General features: G+C 46.1%; 1 protein-coding gene across 3 annotated transcripts in view; it reads right to left on the bottom strand.

Moving 5' to 3' along the window:
• Nucleotides 1-7,963, bottom strand: part of LOC146809756 (scavenger receptor cysteine-rich domain-containing group B protein-like) — a 450,060-nt gene extending 442,097 nt beyond the window's left edge. For 2 of the 3 annotated variants that reach the window (XM_085616607.1, XM_085616609.1), the window contains exon 1: nucleotides 7,764-7,913. In XM_085616607.1, coding sequence (XP_085472733.1) covers nucleotides 7,764-7,800 — 37 coding nt within the window. In that variant the 5' untranslated portion in view covers nucleotides 7,801-7,913. Of the gene's footprint in view, nucleotides 1-7,763 lie in introns of all 3 variants that reach the window. The other variant, XM_085616608.1, reaches the window with a different exon arrangement.
• Nucleotides 7,964-18,396: the final 10,433 nt, after the last annotated feature.

Raw genomic sequence — 18,396 nt, 5'->3', positions numbered from 1 at the left:
GGTGAGAAGTCCCAAACTGAGGGAGGGCGCGGTGGGGTGGAGAGACAGGGAAGAAAATTGTGTTAGGAGTAAAGGGGCCAATAGCCGTGGAAGGATACAAATGATGAATGAGGAGGGACAAACAAAGTCTCAAACCAATCCGAAGGCAGCATTTAAGACAAAAGCCAATGGGCAGAGAGTGGGCAGAACTTCCACGAAGCTTCCACACTACATTATATACTGAATGTCTCGCAAATCAATGGCAGCGCATTCGCGCTACAACACTAGGCGAGACCTAAAAGAAAATAGTGTCAGGAGTAAAAGGGCCAATAGCCATGGAAGGATACAAATGATGAATGAGAAGTGACTAACAAGCCTCAAACCAATTGGAAGGCAGCATTTAAGACAAAAGCCAATGGGCAGAGAGTGGGCGGAACTTCCATGAAGCTTCCACACTACAGTATATACTGCATGCCTCGCAAAGCAATGGCAGAGCATTCGCGCTGCAGCGCTAGGTGAGACCTAAAAAAAAGATTGTTGCTGATAGAAATGGGGTCTCAAGTTGGCCGAGGTTTGCACCCTTTCCAAGTAGGGACCACCACCCTAGTCAGGTTAAGACAGATACACACCCTAAATTAACCTGTGCTCACCATCTGGTAGCTTGGCACAGAGAAGTCAGGCTTAACTTAAGAGGCAATGTGTGATGTGTGGGGTAACACTTGAATTACAGTAACTCAATGCAAACACCACAAAAAGACTCTAAACAGGTTTAGGAAAATAGAGAATACTTATGTGAGTAAAACAAGATGACAAAAATCCAATAAGTAGAAGTTGAGATATGAATTTTTGAAGAATAACCAAAAAATTGTGCTTAGCAGTCACTAGCGACTCAAAAGGTTACTTGAGGTTGCGAGAGACCGATGCATAGTTCGGTCCGACAGTGATCAATGGCAGGCTGGCTACTGGACCCAGACAGGTCCCACTGAAGAAATACCTTGAATGGAGCTTTTGTCAGCATCAAGAGTCTATTGCTTCGTTGTCGAGCCATGCAGAGAGGGTCCCGCGTTGTAGTCGAGCTCAAGTAAAGTGAATGCAATGCTTCGTTATTGAGCGGCTCAAGTGGTGTCATCAAGCCATGCAGGCCATAGATTCTTCATCGTTGAGCAGACTCTGCGTCGGCTTCGAAGGGGTAATATGGCAGAGATTCTCATGCAGTTGAGGCAACACATTGGTTTTTCCAGAAATCAGCTACAGAATCCACTTCTGAGGCCCATGACTGAATAGGGCATCTCAGACAAGGGTAGGACTCACAGATGCCAGAGTCCAGCAGCACCAGGAGTATTGCAGGAAGTCTTCTGTGTCAGTGAGACTTCAGAAAACAGGAGGCAAGCTAGCAAAGCCTTGGAGTCACTCTGGGTTCAAGCAAGATTGGTCCAGTCCTTGTCCCCAGCATGGCAGAGACCAGCAGGCACCAGATCAGCTAAGCAAAGCAGAGAAGCAGTTCCTCAGAAAAGTCAGTCAAGGCAAAGTGGCAATCTTTACAGCACAGCAGTCTTTACTCAAGCAGAGTTCTTCCCAGGTCCAGTAGTGCACTGATTTAGAAGGGTCATGGCCCTGATACTTATAGCTAAAAGTGTCTTTGATGTAGGTGGTGACTTCTAAGGAGTCCTCTGAAGTGCTCAACGATCCCTTCTACCCAGTCCTTTCTGCCAGACTCTCTGGCGGGGCTAATCAGCCCTTTGTGTGAGGACAGGACACAGCCTATTCAAGTGTAAGTGTGAATTATCTTCTCCCCTACCTACCCAGGAAGGCTATCAGAATGTAGATGAATGTAGATGAGCCCTCTGTTACACCCAGCCCTTCCTGTGTTTGTGGTTGTTTGGATGGAATACACAAAGTGTAGCTTTTACCCAGCCCAGACGTGTATTGAAGACAGGCTGCAGGCATACAGAGCAAAGTTAAGAGCAGAAAAATGTCTACTTTCTAAAAGTGAACCAAAAGGCACGTGTCTAACGTGCCCAGCAATTGCACTGCGCCGTGTAGGATTCGATCCTCTCTGTAAAGAGTTACACTTATTTTTCTTCAAATTTATAGAAAGTAAATCAACAAAGTAAACCATTATTTTGTCCAAAACTCATCCAAACATTAGACCAATCCATTATAATCACCACGAAGACAGTGTGATGCCACTGGAATTCTTTATTCCGTATAGCGTTTCAACTATTTCCTGCGTGCCCATTCGGGCTTTCACGTCAACATGTGCATGTGAACAATTCATCATGGCAGCTCACACATTGTTTCACCCAATGCATTTCGGGCCCTTTTGGCCCTTCGTCAGGGGTAACTGCAATGACAATAGAAACCATGAGAACCTTTGAAAAGACGTTTTAGAAGTTTCTCATGGTTTCTATTGTCAGTTGAAACGCTATACGGAATAAAGAATTCCAGTGGCATCACGCTGTCTTCGTGGTATAAATTTGAAGAAGAATAAGTGTAACTGTTTAAAGAGAGGATCGAATCCTACACATCTCAGTGCGATTGCTGGGCACGTTAAACACGTGCCTTTCTGGTTCATTCATGAGACAGCCGTGATTTTGGGATTGATCACGGCAGCAATTCGCACGCAATCCCAAATAAAACTACAGAGGCATTCTGAACATATTTAAGGAAAGGAGTGCACTCTGCTTCAACATATTTTTCACTTTCTAAAAGTGTCATTTCTAATAGGCTAATGTCAAATATACCTTTACCCCTAAAGAGGATTTATCACCACCATTCCAAAGATGTGAAACATAATGTAGCTACTCCTTACTAATCAAGAATACAGATTAAAAGTGTTTTAAGGAATTCCAATGCTAGCCTATGAGAAGAGTAGGCCTCACAGCAGTGAAAACAAATTTAGCTGTTTGTCACTACCAGGACATGTAAAACTTAAAAATACATATGGTGCCTTTAATTAACATAGCACCCTGCCCACAGGGCTACCTAGGAACTACATTAGGGGTGACCTATGTGTAATAAAAAGGGGAGTTAAAGGCTTGACAAGTAGTTTTAAATGCCAAGTCGAAGTGGCAGTAAATTGCACACTAGGCCCTGCAGTGCAAGGTTTGAGATATGGTTAGAGGGCTTCCTCTTTGGGTGGTACAATTAGTGCTGCAGGTCCACTAGTAGCATTTGATTTACAGGCCCTGGATATATGGCATACCACTTTACAAGGGACTTAAAGGTAAACTAAAATGCCAATCAGGTATACAACAATGTCAACATGTTTAGGGGATAAGCACATGCACTTTAGAACTAGTTAGCAGTGGTAAAGGGCTCCGAGTCTCAAGGCCAACAAAAAGAAGGTCAGAAAAATAGGAGGAAGAATGTAAAACGTTTGGGGTAGGCCTGCAAAGAGGGCAATTTCCAACAGTTGCCATTCTCATAAAGCCCCTAACTGCTAAATAGCCCATTCTATGTGCAACATCTTGACCAACTCCTGACATTTTAGCCAAAAATACTTTCGTTTCTAAATCCTATAGGTTTATTTTCACCAATTAGAAGTATGACTTCGAAAATCCAGCATGCAAAGTGCTATTTGTTATAAAGACCAGACTGGCTGACAGTGTCACTTATGACATAGGTCAGCAATAAGGCCGAAGTAGAATTTAGCATAAATGCGGGCGCCAATATTTTGAGGTATGTAGATGACATAATTTGCCCTGGGGTATTTCAGCAATTCTGCTACAGGAGGAAAATTGCTTAAGCTAGTATTTTGGGATGAGGTAAGCACTTTGTAAACATTTCAAATTACTTTATGCTTTGATATGTGGATCACAAGTAATGATTGTTTATCTTTAGACGAGATGGAATGAAAATACCTTTTGAGGGACTTAAAAGATTAATGGCCATGGATATGTAATTTTCTGGCCTGCCCCGTATTGAACTGGAAGATTGGACAGTGGAGTAGAAATGATATAGCGTGAATAGAGATATTCCGTTCTGGTGAATGTTTGACTATTTATTTTCTAAGTTTGAGCTAAAGGATAGTTAACACCGGGGTCACAAGGAAGTCTGTTGTGTAGTAGGTGTTCCTATTGAAAGTAAAAGAGACATGTACATGTGATGTAAATGGATTGTAACAGGTTCACAGGAGAATTAGTAACAATGTACACCTTCAAAGGGAGTAATGACAAGTAGAAAATACAGGCGATTCAGCTGTATGTGTTTTAATGTCCATCAGTTTGTTTCTAGGCATTCTATGGTCTGTTCACTGGGTGTGTGGAAGTCATGCTATGCAGTAATGGTACGGATAAGTCAGTCTTCACTCTTGCATGAAGTAAATACAATCTATGTCCATTAAACTCGGGTTATGTGTTAAAGAGATGAATAATATAGGCAGCTGGTTCAATATTCAATTTTTCCACAGCAAATCGACCTTGTGTGAGCCTTTTGTATGCTCTTTAAATAAAGCCATTTACCATTGTCCTGAAGAAGCTGGAAGCAAAGAACCTGATCGCACCAAAGTGCTGCATGGACATTTTTCTGGTCTCACGATTACACTTCCGCTGCTAGAAAAAATAAATCTGCCTCGGTAGCAGCTACGTGCTCGGAATGTGGAACAAAGAGTTCAAAGGTTGTACGTCTTGGAGGCCCGGGTGGTTTTGAGGAGATGTTTTTGGAACATGGGTAGTAGTTCTCTATGAAATAGGACAGTGGATATGATGTGTATTCTTAATTAAATCGAAGAATTGCTGATATGGTTTGGTAGTTTGGCTATGGTTGGTGATTGTTTAATGTACAGTGAAAAGGTTTTATTTTCTGATAATTAAAGAAATAGATTGAGAATTGATTTCTAATTCAAGGGGACAATATAGCAGACTCATTTTTTGCCTTGAAAAGATATAACAGCTTTTGACTGACTTTGTTTAGACTTTGTTTTTCCTCTTTAGAAAAGGATAGTGCCAATTGGCAGTGTGACTATGGCCACTTGAAATCAGTTGTTTATGTAAAATCTAAATCTCACCACGGTAAAATGATGCCCCTCCCCCTGTAAAAGACGATTAGGGTCCCCGACACTCCCACATCTCACCACGGTTCATATGTTTGATGCTGAATGGGGCTCCCTGACCGATACCTCCCCACCCCCAACACCATCCCCTGCACTGCAGAGGCTGCATAAGCCTGTGCTGCACCCCTGCTTCCATCTTTAGATGAACAATAGACACACTGTAGCTGCCTACATTTACTGAATCCCATTATAGTGATCTGGTATAATATGAGCATATAGTCTCCAGGCTCAGCCCCTTGAAGCAGTCTACAGGTGGCATCTTAGCACTATATAAGACACACAAATAAAATGCTGCGAATGAGCACAATGGCACTGTGATGGATTTTCAAGAGTAGCCCAGCACTCAGATTGCCCCATGTCAGGCATGAGCAGCTAATCCGGTCCTGGTATTTCCTTAGCTTTTACGCCCTCGCAGCTCTCCTTTTATAAAGCAAATCAAAACTACACATACCACTAAGCGACGTAAATCTCAGGACTGGATGGGATGACTCGTGCCCCACAAACAACATCTTCAGAACAAAGAACATACACCAAAGCCATACCTTTGGAGCCCCCAAATAATGAAAGGTCTCCCTAAAGATATCCTCTGGAGGGATGTTAGTGAAGCAACACTTGCCCTGCGTGAGGTGGGCAGCTATCACTGCTGTCTTCTGGTCATCACACCCTGATGTATACAGGATGCCTCTGGAAAGAGGGAAGCAAGACAGTGATCATACCCTGATCAACCTGTGAGAGCACAGTGTGGATCACTGTTTGCATGACTGTCACGCCCTCACTTACCAGCCCCACCAACAACCATCAACCCTCTCTGGGACTTGCAGTAAAGTTTGCTTTTGAAATTAGTTACTCACTCCTCTGCAAATAGATCTGAAGTTGTTCCATGTTAGATGTGATTGGCTCCTCCTGCTCGAATTTCTGCTTTGCATTTTGGAAACTGTAGTTTTGCATTATATATTGTGAATCCAATGCAACAAATTACAGGATGGCCGGAAATAATATACCAGGACTCAGTCAACCTCTCCTTCTGACTAGATACTGGATAGCTTCACTTCAGTCAGTCACTAATTCCTTTACTTGTCCACCTCTCTGCAGAGACGTTTCCAACATTCAGAACTTTGCTGCAACATTTGAGAAAAAGAGAGAGAGAGAGTGTGTGGGTGTGTGTGTGTATGTGTGTGTACGCCTAAGAGGGCCCTCCATTCCTGTGATTAAAACCTTGGTTAATGAAAATACCTTTTAGGTGGTACTATAGATCAAAATCGCATTGCAAACTTGCCGCATAAAGAGATACCGGTCCTGTCATGGCGTTCAAGCCACTACTGCAGTAGGACTGGCTACTTTCAATGTGAAAGATAAACTATGGCGCTTGATGCCTTTCAAACATTGCAGGTCACTGCTGTGCATTTACCGGTCTAGTCACATGTGCAGGACTGGTAGTAACCTTAATGTGGTGAGTCGGTCAATTCTAGAGCGATACAAGTAATGGCAAGTTATGGATTATCCAGGAGATTGATGACCTGCGGTCCAACAAATAGCCAAACCTGCAGAGCTGCAAAGAGGCCCTGAAACTGGACTGGAAGTGCATTTGAAAAGAGCATTTCATGATTTCCTCTATCACTCGTAACTCGACAGCGCTAACCAAGCATTCTTCTGATCAGTGCCTTCTTTTCTGGAGATGAACCAATCAGTAATCGATCGAGTGCTGACTGCTGGACAGGCAGTATGTCCCTGTGTCCCATGAGTTCTGCTGAGTGTGGAGAGCTGTACAGCCGCGTGTGGTTTCTGCCTCTGATCCACACGCTGGCTTTGCATAACCCCCTGGCACTCCTAGTCCTTGAAAGTCAGCTTATGATGTCGAGAAGGTCATTGGAACAGACCATATTCGCATCTGTTCACTGTGAGTGGTCAGAAGAGAGATGCACATCCGAAGCCTGTCACCGGGGGCCTCATGCTACAGGGACAGCGAGTGGTGGACACTCAGGGAAGCTGGGAGTGTATGGTGATCCTGCTATGGAATGACCATCGAAAGAAACATATCAATGCATTGTAAAGGGCATACTCAAATGAGCATGCAGTTCAAAGGATGCGAGTAATTGAGAACTAAATTGCATAGCTGAGAAAAAAGAATAACAATATATGGGAGGGCAAAGATAAGACTATCTAGAATGAATACCTGAAAAACATCTGGTTTATCCGGTTCTCTTCAGAACAGTGAATCATAAACCTACATATAAGCTAATGAATGACGTAACAAGTTCATCACTGTGCTTTATAAAAACACAAGGAAGCACCTGCATACAGCTGAAGGAGCTCAGCATAGTTTGATGCGCAATTCACCAAGTGTCCTGGATAAATCTTCCACCATACCACATCATTTAGAAAGTGTTCGGCATACAACTCTGGAGGCCACCAGTACATGATTTGCAGATCACCTAAACATGAATTTAGGTTCCCTATATTTGTAGACCACATGAACATACATTCATATACATCTATATAATTGCAGACCATATAACCACGAATTTAGGTGCCATATATTTGTAGATTACGTAAACAGTAATTTAGGTCCCTTATATCTGTAGATCACATAAACATGAATTTAGGCCCCATATATGTGTAGCCATCAAAAACATGAGTGTAGGTCTAACGTCCTGATAAGTGAGACCTATTTATCCGTCAGGCCTATGAATTTGGGCTCAGGATAGATGGTGCGCCAAGGGGATTCACTCACCCATGAGGCCGAGAAGGAAATCCATCGTTGGTTTCATCTGACGCGTGTTAATGACTCGGGCACCTTGTGTTCATCTCTCTCTGCATCAGTTGCTTCCCTGAGGGCCGCAAGAGTCAGGGTGAGGAAGTGCTGATGAAAGATGCTGCATTTATAATGAAGGCGGGATGGACCAGCCCCATGTCATGATTAGAGCCTTTCAGAGTGAGCCAAGCACTCTTTTTACAAATGCTTGCTTTCCTTTGCTTTCCATTGGCTGGATTGAAAGTACAGTGATGATGAGCATGTAGTGCAGTTAATGACTGCGATTTTTTTAAGTACGAGTGAAAAAGGTTTGGCAATATCGGCAGACTGTGTGCTGACTTGGAGTAGAGTCATTTAAACAGAGAAAAAGTATTAACTTTTAAAGGAAGTGCTTCGTATGCTTGAATTCACGTAAACACAGCCGAGTAAGATTTGCCACTCAGCTAAAAGTTTCACTTGGACCACAGTGAGTTGCAAAAGCCTTCTTAATGGACACAAAGCATGTTCCTGTTGGTCTTGTAGGGCTAGAAAGGAGCCTAGGTTTATCCATTGGCAGCTTTTATACAAAACATCTTGAAACCGACCCTTGGTGCTGCTGGGGCCACATCACCCCGCAGCAGCCTGTTGTACACCAAGCAAGTGGATTACAATTCCCTCTCAATGCAGACTGAATTCTCCCAGTCACCCGACACTGTGCAGGGGATGGCGCTCTTGGCCCTTCCATCACCCATCAACCTCCCCACTGACAGTGGATTGCAGCAACCTACGTGACCTCGAGGAACGGTGAATCTTGCCCAAGACGGGGCCTTTCAGGGGGATTCAGATCTGGGTCTCAGATGGACAAACCCTGCCACATTCTCATCCAAGAAGGTGCCACTGATTGCTTTCTGAAGCACAATACAGGGCTGACCGTCCAGATGTGGGTTAATATTTGGCTGGGCTTTCAGCATCTGCTAATGAGTCATAAAATCCATGCTGAAGACAATGAAAACAGTAATGAGTTCTGCCAGTAATGACTGAATACGAGTATAAGGAAGCTATCGTTTGACAGTCCCTTAAGTCGGAACTCAAAAACATTAAACTGAATTGAATTGAATTAAAATGTATAAAGCGCAACATATACATGAAGGCGACTTGACGCTGTGTATGATCTGAGAACAGTAAGAACGCTAGTACAGAACAGTAATCATGTTGAACGATTCAGGTGGTTTGTGTAAACAGCAAAGTTTTCAAACCCTTCCTAAAATTGATCAAAGAGGGTGCTATTTTTAAGGTAATGGGTAATGCATTCCACAGCATTGCTGCTGATCTGAAAAGGCTCCTACCTCCCCAGGTAGCCTTCTTGAAGGGGGTAATTACCATGTTCCTAGCTGTTCCAGACCGTAGGGTTCTATTGGGAACATACCATTTTAATTTGTTCCTAAAGTGTGTTGGTCCCAGATTGTGTAATGATTTAAAAGCCCGGCATAAGACTTTAAACTTACATCTCTGCCTGACTGGGAGCCAATGTAATTTTTGTATGGCTTCTCTTGCTGAGACATTTTTAGGGATTTTCAGAATGAGGCGTGCCGCCACATTTTGTACAATCTGAAGCCTGTTGATCAGGCCTGAATTGATGGTAAGGTAAAGGCTATTGCAATAATCTAGGCGGGAGAGGACCAGAGCCAGAGTCACTGTTTTCAAGAGATCCTCTGTAATGTATTGCTTAATTTTATTAATTAATCTTATGGCACAGAAAGAGATGTCTGTAATTTTATTGACTTGGGCCTTAAATTTAAGTTCTTTATGGATAATAATACCCAGATCCTTGGTTTTAGCAGCGGGTACTGGTAGCACAACAAGTGCAGGTGGCCACCAATCAGGTGTCCAGAGGGAGGGTTTATTACCAAAGATGTTGACCTCTGTTTTAGATGCGTTCAACTTCAAACAGTTGACATCCATCCAGTCACTCACATTCTTCATACAGATCTTAAAGGCCTCACCCAGGTGCTTTTCTCCATTTGTTAAAGACACCACAATCTGTGTGTCATCAGCATAGGAAGCCAGGACAAATCCTGCTTTTTGTATTATCAAGGCAAGTGGCGCAACATATAAATTAAAAAGTGCGGGACTCAAGGCAGAGCTGTGCAGAACTCCACATGGTAAGGAAAACTGTTTAGAAGTTGCTGAGCCCATTGCTACATTTAGTTGCCGATTGTTTAGAAAGGATTTTAAGAGTTCAAGTGCAGTGCCTTTTATTCCTGCTTCCTGCATACGGACAGCCAAGATCTCATGGCTGACCGTATCAAAGGCCGCCGAGAGATCAAGCAGCACCAGCGCGGCCGTACCTCCTCCGTCTAAAATTGACCGGATATCTTCAGTGGCAGTAATTAAGGCCGACTCAGTGCTGTGATGCTTCCTGAATCCATGTTGTGTATCATCTAATAAAAAATTAGATTCAATGTGTTCAGTCATTTTTTTGTTCATTAAACTTTCGATGCATTTGGCAGCAAAGGGTAATCTTGCAATGGGGCGATAGTTACAGGGTTCTGAGCTATCAAGATTGTCTTTCTTTAAAAGAGGAAGAATGGAGGTACGTTTCCATTGAGTGGGGAAAATTCCACTGACAAATACTGTATTAATGATAGAGCCCAGATACACTGCTAATTGTGTAGGAATCAGATGCATTATGCTGGGCAGGCAGGGGTCATATGGAGAACCTGACTTAATTGATAAAATAAGGTCTATTAGTTGTTCATCTGAGGGATTTTTAAATTCGAAAAAGCTAGTTATATCTTTCTTGGGGTTGGGTTTATAATTGCTCTGAATATCAATACTTGGGAACTTGTCATAGATGTTAATCACATTTTTTTGAAAGAAGTTCGCTAGCACATTACAGAAATCCTGACTTGATTCCTTATGGCTGACCTTATTAGGTTTACCCAGTCTGTTGATCACAGCAAAAAGAGTTTTATTGGTGTCACAGGCATTTTTTTTATTTGTTTCATAAAATAGTCTGTTTTGGCTTTTATCATATCTTTTTTATGTTTTGCAAGTTTCACTTTGTATGCTATTTTCTCCTCTACCTTATAATTTCTTCTCCATCTTTGTTCCTGTCTACGACATTCCTGTCTATATAGTCTTAAGTTCTCATTATACCAGGGTTGGGACAGTTTCCTTTCTTTTTTTGATATCCTAGAGATGGGAGTTATTTTGTCCAACGTGGTAATTAGCCAGCAAGAGAGGATTTCAATATTGCAATCTGTGAATGCATCCTGCTCCAATTGGCAGGGGGCAGTGGCAATTGCCTCTGCCAGAGCGCCTGGCTTAATTTTGTGCCAGACTCTGCTAGTAGTATGTTGTGTCATTGGTCTATATTGTGCTGATTTTGTGACCATCATGGACCAATTAACCACCCAGTGGTCTGACCAGGTTAATGGGAGGGATGGAGATATCACAAGATTCTCCCAATTGGAAAATATACCATCCAACATGTGGCCAGCTTTGTTTTCTGGACCTTTACTGACTAGGGGCAGTCCAAATGAGTCCACGAGGTCAATAAATTTAAGTGAGTTAGGGCCTTCCATATTTTCTAAATGAAAATTAGAATCTCCCAACACCATATAATTTTCATTAGTAATGACGGTTTCCATAACGGAACAGACTTTATCTATGAAGCAATTCCTATCTCCTGGAGGGCGGTATACCAGAACTCCTTTGATAGCAAGTGAGTCTGGAGGTTCAATAGAGAAGGTCATAGCTTCAAGGTCCATCGTTTGTAATGGTTCAAATCTAGTCTTGTAATTATCTCGGTATAAAATCGCCAAACCTCCACCTCTTTTGTGTTGCTTATCTGATCTAAAAATAGTGTAGCCAGGAGGTGTAGCAGCAATAATATCGGGGTCAGAACTCTTGTCTGCCCATGTCTCTGTTAGAAAGGCAATGTCTATGTTTTAGCGTAAGAGCAAGCTCGTGAAACTCTAGTTGGTGTTTCACCAGAGTACAAAGCCAAAATCAAAGGGACCCCGAGTTCTTTCCTTTGAAACCGGGACGCACGTATTGTTGCAGCCATTTCAGGAGGTGAATGCGATATTCCTCCTGGTCTTTGGGACCCGCCGGGTAAATTTCCCTTGGTCGGAGTCCCCTTTATTTTTTTAATTGACATTTTTTTATTAGGGTTTTGCATGCATTTCATCACATTGAACTTTCACAGGTATAAGCGTTAATCATTTCACCACATCATCGTGGACCTTTGCATAGTCTAGTCGGAGTCCCCTTTATAGCGATATGGCTGTACGATCTTGTTGGAATTAGATTCTTGTATTGATATTTGCTGTCTAAGGCCACTACTACTATTTTGACAAGGGCATCCTGATTCCGATTGCGTTGTGTGGAGCTTTGTACGCTTCAGGGATACATTTAATTCCAGATCTTTGCATTGTTTGGCCTTTGTTATTCTGAATAGGCCTGTCATCAACGTCTGATCTACTATACAACATTATTGCAGAGATTAAGAGCATCTATTGAGCTCTTATCTATTGGACACTCTAGTACTTGGAGCAGTCTCTTTTTCTGAATTATGTAGGCTGTGGATACAGGTTAATTCCAGTATACGTTATATACCAAAAAATCCTAGGGTCTGATCACATATCACTAGTAAATGTGAGAAAAAAATACTCCTTGAATAAGGATGTATCTGTAAACAACAATAGAGGAGTACTCATGGGGTCATCTAAGGGCAGATCCCTTTAAGGTCGTAATCCCTCACTGTTAGACCTGGCACCTTGGCGTGAGTCTCCCTTCCTCTTTTTGTCGCTGTGCCTCATGTATTTTTATGGTGTTGGCCGCTCAGCGCGCTGTGCCACTGCCAACCAGTGTCGCGGTGCGAGTGCTCCCTTTGTAAATTGTATATGTTGGTTGGGTTCCATGATTGGATTGTTTGATTTACTGTCAGACCCCAGTAAAGTGCGCCAGGAGCGCCAGGGCATGTAAAGGCAAACACCGCTGGTGGGCTTGCAGCACGGGTTGTGCCACCCACAGAAGCGGCCGGTAAAATACGTCTAAGGTCTGCCATCGCAGAACCTGCGTGCAGTCTGGTACTGACATGCTGACTGGCAAGTGCCCACACTTGCCGGTCCCTAAAACCTTCCCTTAGCTGCATGTTAGTCACCCCTCTGGTAGGCCCACGGGCAGGGTGCGTTGTGAGCATAAGGTAGGACAAGCCTAGATGCGTGGCATGTCCTAGTAGTGAATTACCGCCATCTTGTTGTTCACTACTGCAAGGCTACCCTGTTCTCATAGGCCAGTATGGGCGGCCTGGATTATTACACCCTATGATCCTAACCGACCCAGGGAACATGGTAGAAGATCGAGTTTAGTATGCCTGAACTCGGAATAGTAAGGTACATCTTTTCGTAAGGTTTATTTTAATATTCCGGGTTTGCAAATGCCGCTTTTAGAAAGCTGGCCTTTGCTTGCCTAAACATTTCAGCCCGCCTCTGCGTGATGTGTATCTGATGTCTGGCTGGTGTGAGTGACAGGGCTGGGGGAACCCAGAAGGGCGGGGCTAGGTAGCCTGGTGGTGAATAGGACGATCGACAGGTAGATGGGTGGGAGGAGTGCTCCTAGGCTCTGAATAGGACAGTACTCTGCCACCTCAATGCCGGCTCCGCCCCCGGTGGAGCGTCTGAGGACTCTGCCCTGCACTCTGAAACGAGAAGCCTGCATCGCGTAATCAAAGTGCTCAGAAACCGGACTGAACTAGGCAAGGGCCCCCCTGGTCTGGGAGAACAAAAGATTTGCTGTATAAATGGAGGAGCCCTGCTCCTGAGAAACTAGATCCGCTTTCGACCAAGAAGAATCTCTGCCTGAGGAGGAGGCACCGGGAAAGCTGTAGGAGGAAGACTGTCCCTATCCTGGGGGATTGGCCTGCAGTGGTGACCTTGCTGCCAAAGGAGAGAAGAGAAACTGTTGCTGAAGACTTTTACTTTACTTTTACTTTCAAGACTTGTGCTTTTCCAAAACGATCTCCAAGGGCTTGGAACTGAGCTTGCCCCCTGAACTGAGCCCCAGGACCATTGGGCTCTACCTGATCTTCACTCGCCTGCCGCTGGACTGTGGTGTCCTTTCCCTCGCCGGAGCTGTGACCCTCGTGCCCCAGTCCCTCCTTGAGCCGTGACCAGGACTGCTTAGCCGCCCCCGCCTTGGGAAGAGCCTCGCTCGATCTGAGCCGCTCCCCCTACGCTGTGCTGGGCTGCCCCTGTCACCTCGCTCGTCGGAGGCTCGCTGCGCACCTTCACCCTTCCGCCGGAATCGGTGTTTGTGAGCATCTCCAAGCCTCGGACGGCCCGGACGTATCTGCGCGCCCGGCTGCCCCACTTTGCTCACCCGCCACCTGCAGCACCCTGCTCTTGTCGTGAGCCTGAAGATCAGACACCCATCGTGAAGTGTGGGAGCCCCGGACGCCGCCTCGCTCTTCTGTCGAAGAGCCGCTGAAATCCCGCACCCACCTTTGCGTCAAGAAACAAGGTACTGTACTCACGAACTCGACCGCGAGCCCGCATCGGATCCAGGGTCCGCAACGTTCTTATTTCCCTGTCATCTGCTGTGTGCTTCCTGGACGCTGCCTCAGCACAAAGTGCCCTGAGGCCTACAGTTACCTTGTGGCCGCCTAAAGAACTTTTCCGTAAACAAAGAGAACTTTACCGTATTTCCAAGAATTGTGGCCCCATCAGTTCAACGTTACTGGGCCTTGTATTGAATCTGCTGAATCTACATAAAAGCTTATTTTTATATACTTCCTGATTGGTGTCCATTTGTGGTGCATGCAAGGGGTGTACTGTATGTGTAATTGCATTTGCTTAACCGTGTACGCCTGAGACTTAGCCTAGACTGCTCGCGCCACGCACCTAGAGTGTGAGCAGGGGTTATTCTGGGGAGTCATCCTTCGCCCTGACAAGAAGTAAAGGGTCCCTGCTTGTTGTGGGTTCACACCCGCGTCAACCAGAGCCCCCTCATTTCTAACATTGGTGGCAGCGGTGAGGATTTACGGATTTGCATTTGTGGTTTGCGTATAGTGAATCACTGATCACCACGTAGTGAGAGCAGACCAGTAACACAGCCACAAGACTAGCAGTTGTTTTTGTTTTGCCAAGAATCTCCGTTGATAGAACCATGCCTGGTTCACTTCCCGCCGGAAGGGCAGCTTCTATAATCTCTGGATTTGAGGACATAGATTGGGAAGAAAGCGCACTTCGGAATTATAGCAATGAAGAATTGAAAGGTTTTTGCTCCAAGTTCAGAATTGCCCAAACTGGATTGAAAAACAAGACCCAATTCGTGAAGGCGCTGAGGGCCTGGTATGAGTCAAAGGCACCAGAGAATCAGGTGGAAATGGTTCCACCAGAAAGTGTCCATGAGTTTGGCAGAAGCCTGTCGCCAGAAGAGTTGGCAGACAGGGCCGCAACCCGGGCACACGAGGTGGAGATGGCAAAACTTCATGGGCAGATGTATATGGAAAAACAAAGATTAGCCATGGAAGAAAAGAAACTAGAATTAGAGCATGACATGAAGCTGAGGGAGCTGGAGCTGAAAGCAAAAAGTTTGGAGCTTAATCCCTCTGGTGGCAGCACACCGCCAGTACCGGCGGAACCAAGAGTTTATATTCCCAAGGATGTAGTGAAGGAGTTCTTCAAGAATGACGACATTGGGCAGTGGTTCAGAGCCTACGAGGTAGCCATGTCCTACCACCGGGTCCCTGAGAAAGATTGGGGAGCGGGGTTGTGGGGACGGTTCCTGAGTGAAGGGCGGGACACACTGTTAGATTTACCTGCTGATGTTCATAATTCTTATGCCCATATGAAGGAAGCATTGATGGCTAGGTATGGGTTGACCCCTGAGTTATATAGACAGAGGTTCAGGGGTTGCACTAAGATTCCCAATAGTACGTATGTGGAGTATGTGACTTTCTTTTGCAGAGCGCTGGATGGTTGGGTAAAGGGTAGTAAGGTAAATGATTATCAAGGGCTTCTTAATTTAATGGCATGGGAGCACTTGTCCAGTAATTGTTTTCCTGAGCTACGCCAGCACCTGATCGATAGTAGGCTGACTAACCCTAGGAAGCTTGCTGAGGAGGCGGACCGCTGGGTCAGTACCAGGGTCCACAAGGGTACCGTGGGAGATTCCGCCAAAGGTGGGCAGGGTCCCCAGCAGAAGAGTGGGGGGGACAGGGGTAAACAGAAGCAGTTCCAAAAAGGGCCCCAAAATAGTCCCCAAGAGAACCAAGGGAAGGGTTCTCAGCCTCCCCCACCCCAGAAACCGACCGGGGCCCCGACAGGTCCTCCTGTTCAAAAGGGGCCCGTAAGATGTTACAGGTGTATCAATTTGGGGCATTTTGCCTCCGATGTAAAGTGTCCATTGTTTGGTAAACCAGCACCCACTGGTGCTCCACCCCGGCAGGTGACTAGAGTAGCCTTGGGGGAGGAGAGGGATGTCCAAGGTGGGTGGGGTCCCGCAGAGATGTCCCTGGTCTCGCTAGGAGACCGTGAAGTGGTCCCTCCAACCCAGCTGCCTGAGAACACTAAGAAGTACAGGCAGTGGGTGACCATAAATGGCCATAGAGTGGAAGCTCTTAGAGATACAGGAGCCAGTGTGACAGCTGTCAGGTGTCACCTGGTGTCTCAGGAGCAGGTGGTCCCCAATGCATTCTATCCCGTTGTTGCCGCTGACAACACAGAGAGACACTGCAAGGTGGCTCAGGTTCCCTTTGAGTGGGGGGGGGTCTCTGGTACTCTTCAGGTAGCTGTGAGGCCCGCCATGCCTGTAGACTGTTTGTTAGGGAACGATTTGGAGAGCTCACCTTGGGCTAACGTGGAGCGGAGTGCTCACCTGGAGATGTTGGGTATGCCAGATTGGGCGTGTGTCACCACACGGTCCATGGCAGCCAGTAGAGGGACTCAAGAGGTCCTGGAGCCTGAGAGGGAGGCCCAGGAACCGGCCTCAGAGAGAAGGAGCGAGGGGTGCGGGAAGCCGGCCCCTGAAGTTCCCACGGTCCAGGAGGAAGCGGACCTTGAGGGGGATGCCCTGGAGCCTACAGGGGAGCAGATAGCTGAACTGGGAGACCTGCCAGAGCTGACCCATTGGCAGCAGGAAGGGGGTCCCACCAGGGAGGACTTTTGTAAGGCACAGAAGGAGTGCCCTTCTCTCGTGGGTATGCGGCAGCAGGCTGCAGACCAGGCCGCAGGTGATCAGTCAGGATCGCATTTCGTTTACTGGGAGAACGACCTCCTATATACAGAGCCTAAGGTTGCTGAGCCTGGGTCAGCCCGTGCGCTGGTGGTACCCCAGGACTTCAGAGCCTTCCTACTGGGGCTGGCTCACGATGTGCCATTGGCAGGGCATTTGGGGCAGGACAAGACCTTTGAAAGGCATGTCACCCACTTTTATTGGCCTCAAATGCGCAGGAGTTCAGATACTCACTGCAGGACATGCCAGACTTGCCAGGCAAGTGGAAAGAGTGGAAGGAAGCAGAAGGCTCCACTCCAGCCATTCCCTGTGGTCGGTACTCCATTCCAGCGAGTGGGGATTGACATTGTAGGGCCACTGGACCCCAGGACAGCGATGGGCAATAGGTTCATCCTGGTCCTGGTGGACCATGCCACCCGGTACCCGGAAGCCATCCCTCTGAGGACAGTAACGGCCCCCGTTGTGGGACGTGCACTGATGGGAATTTTCTCCCGAGTGGGATTCCCTCTAGAGGTGGTGTCTGACCGAGGTACCAATTTCATGTCCAAGTACATGAAATCTCTTTGGCAAGAGTGTGGTGTAACCTACCCCCTTTTGTACCGCTTTGTTTGCCATAAGTTGGCAGGGTATGCTCAGACGTGAGTCCCTTGCTCACTTTGCCACTGGATTCAAGCAAGCCTGGCTGAAGACGGCTGAAATGCCAGGAAACGGTCCTAGGAAGCTTGTTTCCGGTCCAAGGAAGGCATGGCTTGGCAGTTCGGGCTGAACTGTTCCCATGAGGCACAGGGTCAGACTGATTTGCATATGGCCATGTCTGAACTGGGGTGGCAGAGTGGGCTAAAGAACGGTGATGGATTAAACCCAGATCAGTTGACTGGGGGTGAGTGCTTGCAATGTTCAACACTCCGTCCATCATTTCCTTTGGTTGTTGCTTTGTTCGCCATAAGTTGGCAGGGTATGCTCAGACGTGAGTCCCTTGCTCACTTTGCCACTGGATTCAAGCAAACCGGTCCAGGGAAGACATGGCTTGGCAGTTCGGGCTGGACTGTTCCCATGAGGCACAGGGTCAGACTGATTTGCATATGGCCATGTCTGAACTGGGGTGGCAGAGTGGGCTAAAGAACGGTGATGGATTAAACCCAGATCAGTTGACTGGGGGTGAGTGCTTGCAATGTTCAACACTCCGTCCATCATTTCCTTTGGTTGTAACCTACAAGTTCACCACACCTTACCACCCCCAAGGAAACGGGTTGGTTGAGAGATTCAACCGAACCCTCAAAGGCATGATAATGGGCCTAGAAGGACCCATGAGGCGTAAGTGGGACGTCCTCCTACCATGCCTTCTCTTCGCTTACCGTGAGGTGCCACAGAAGTCTCTGGGGTTCAGTCC

Source organism: Triturus cristatus, chromosome 7, assembly GCF_964204655.1.
Source record: "Triturus cristatus chromosome 7, aTriCri1.1, whole genome shotgun sequence".
In the NCBI taxonomy this organism is placed as follows: Eukaryota; Metazoa; Chordata; class Amphibia; order Caudata; family Salamandridae; genus Triturus; species Triturus cristatus.
The sequence above is the reverse complement of the archived record's forward strand: the minus strand, read 5'-3'. Positions and strand labels throughout refer to the sequence as shown.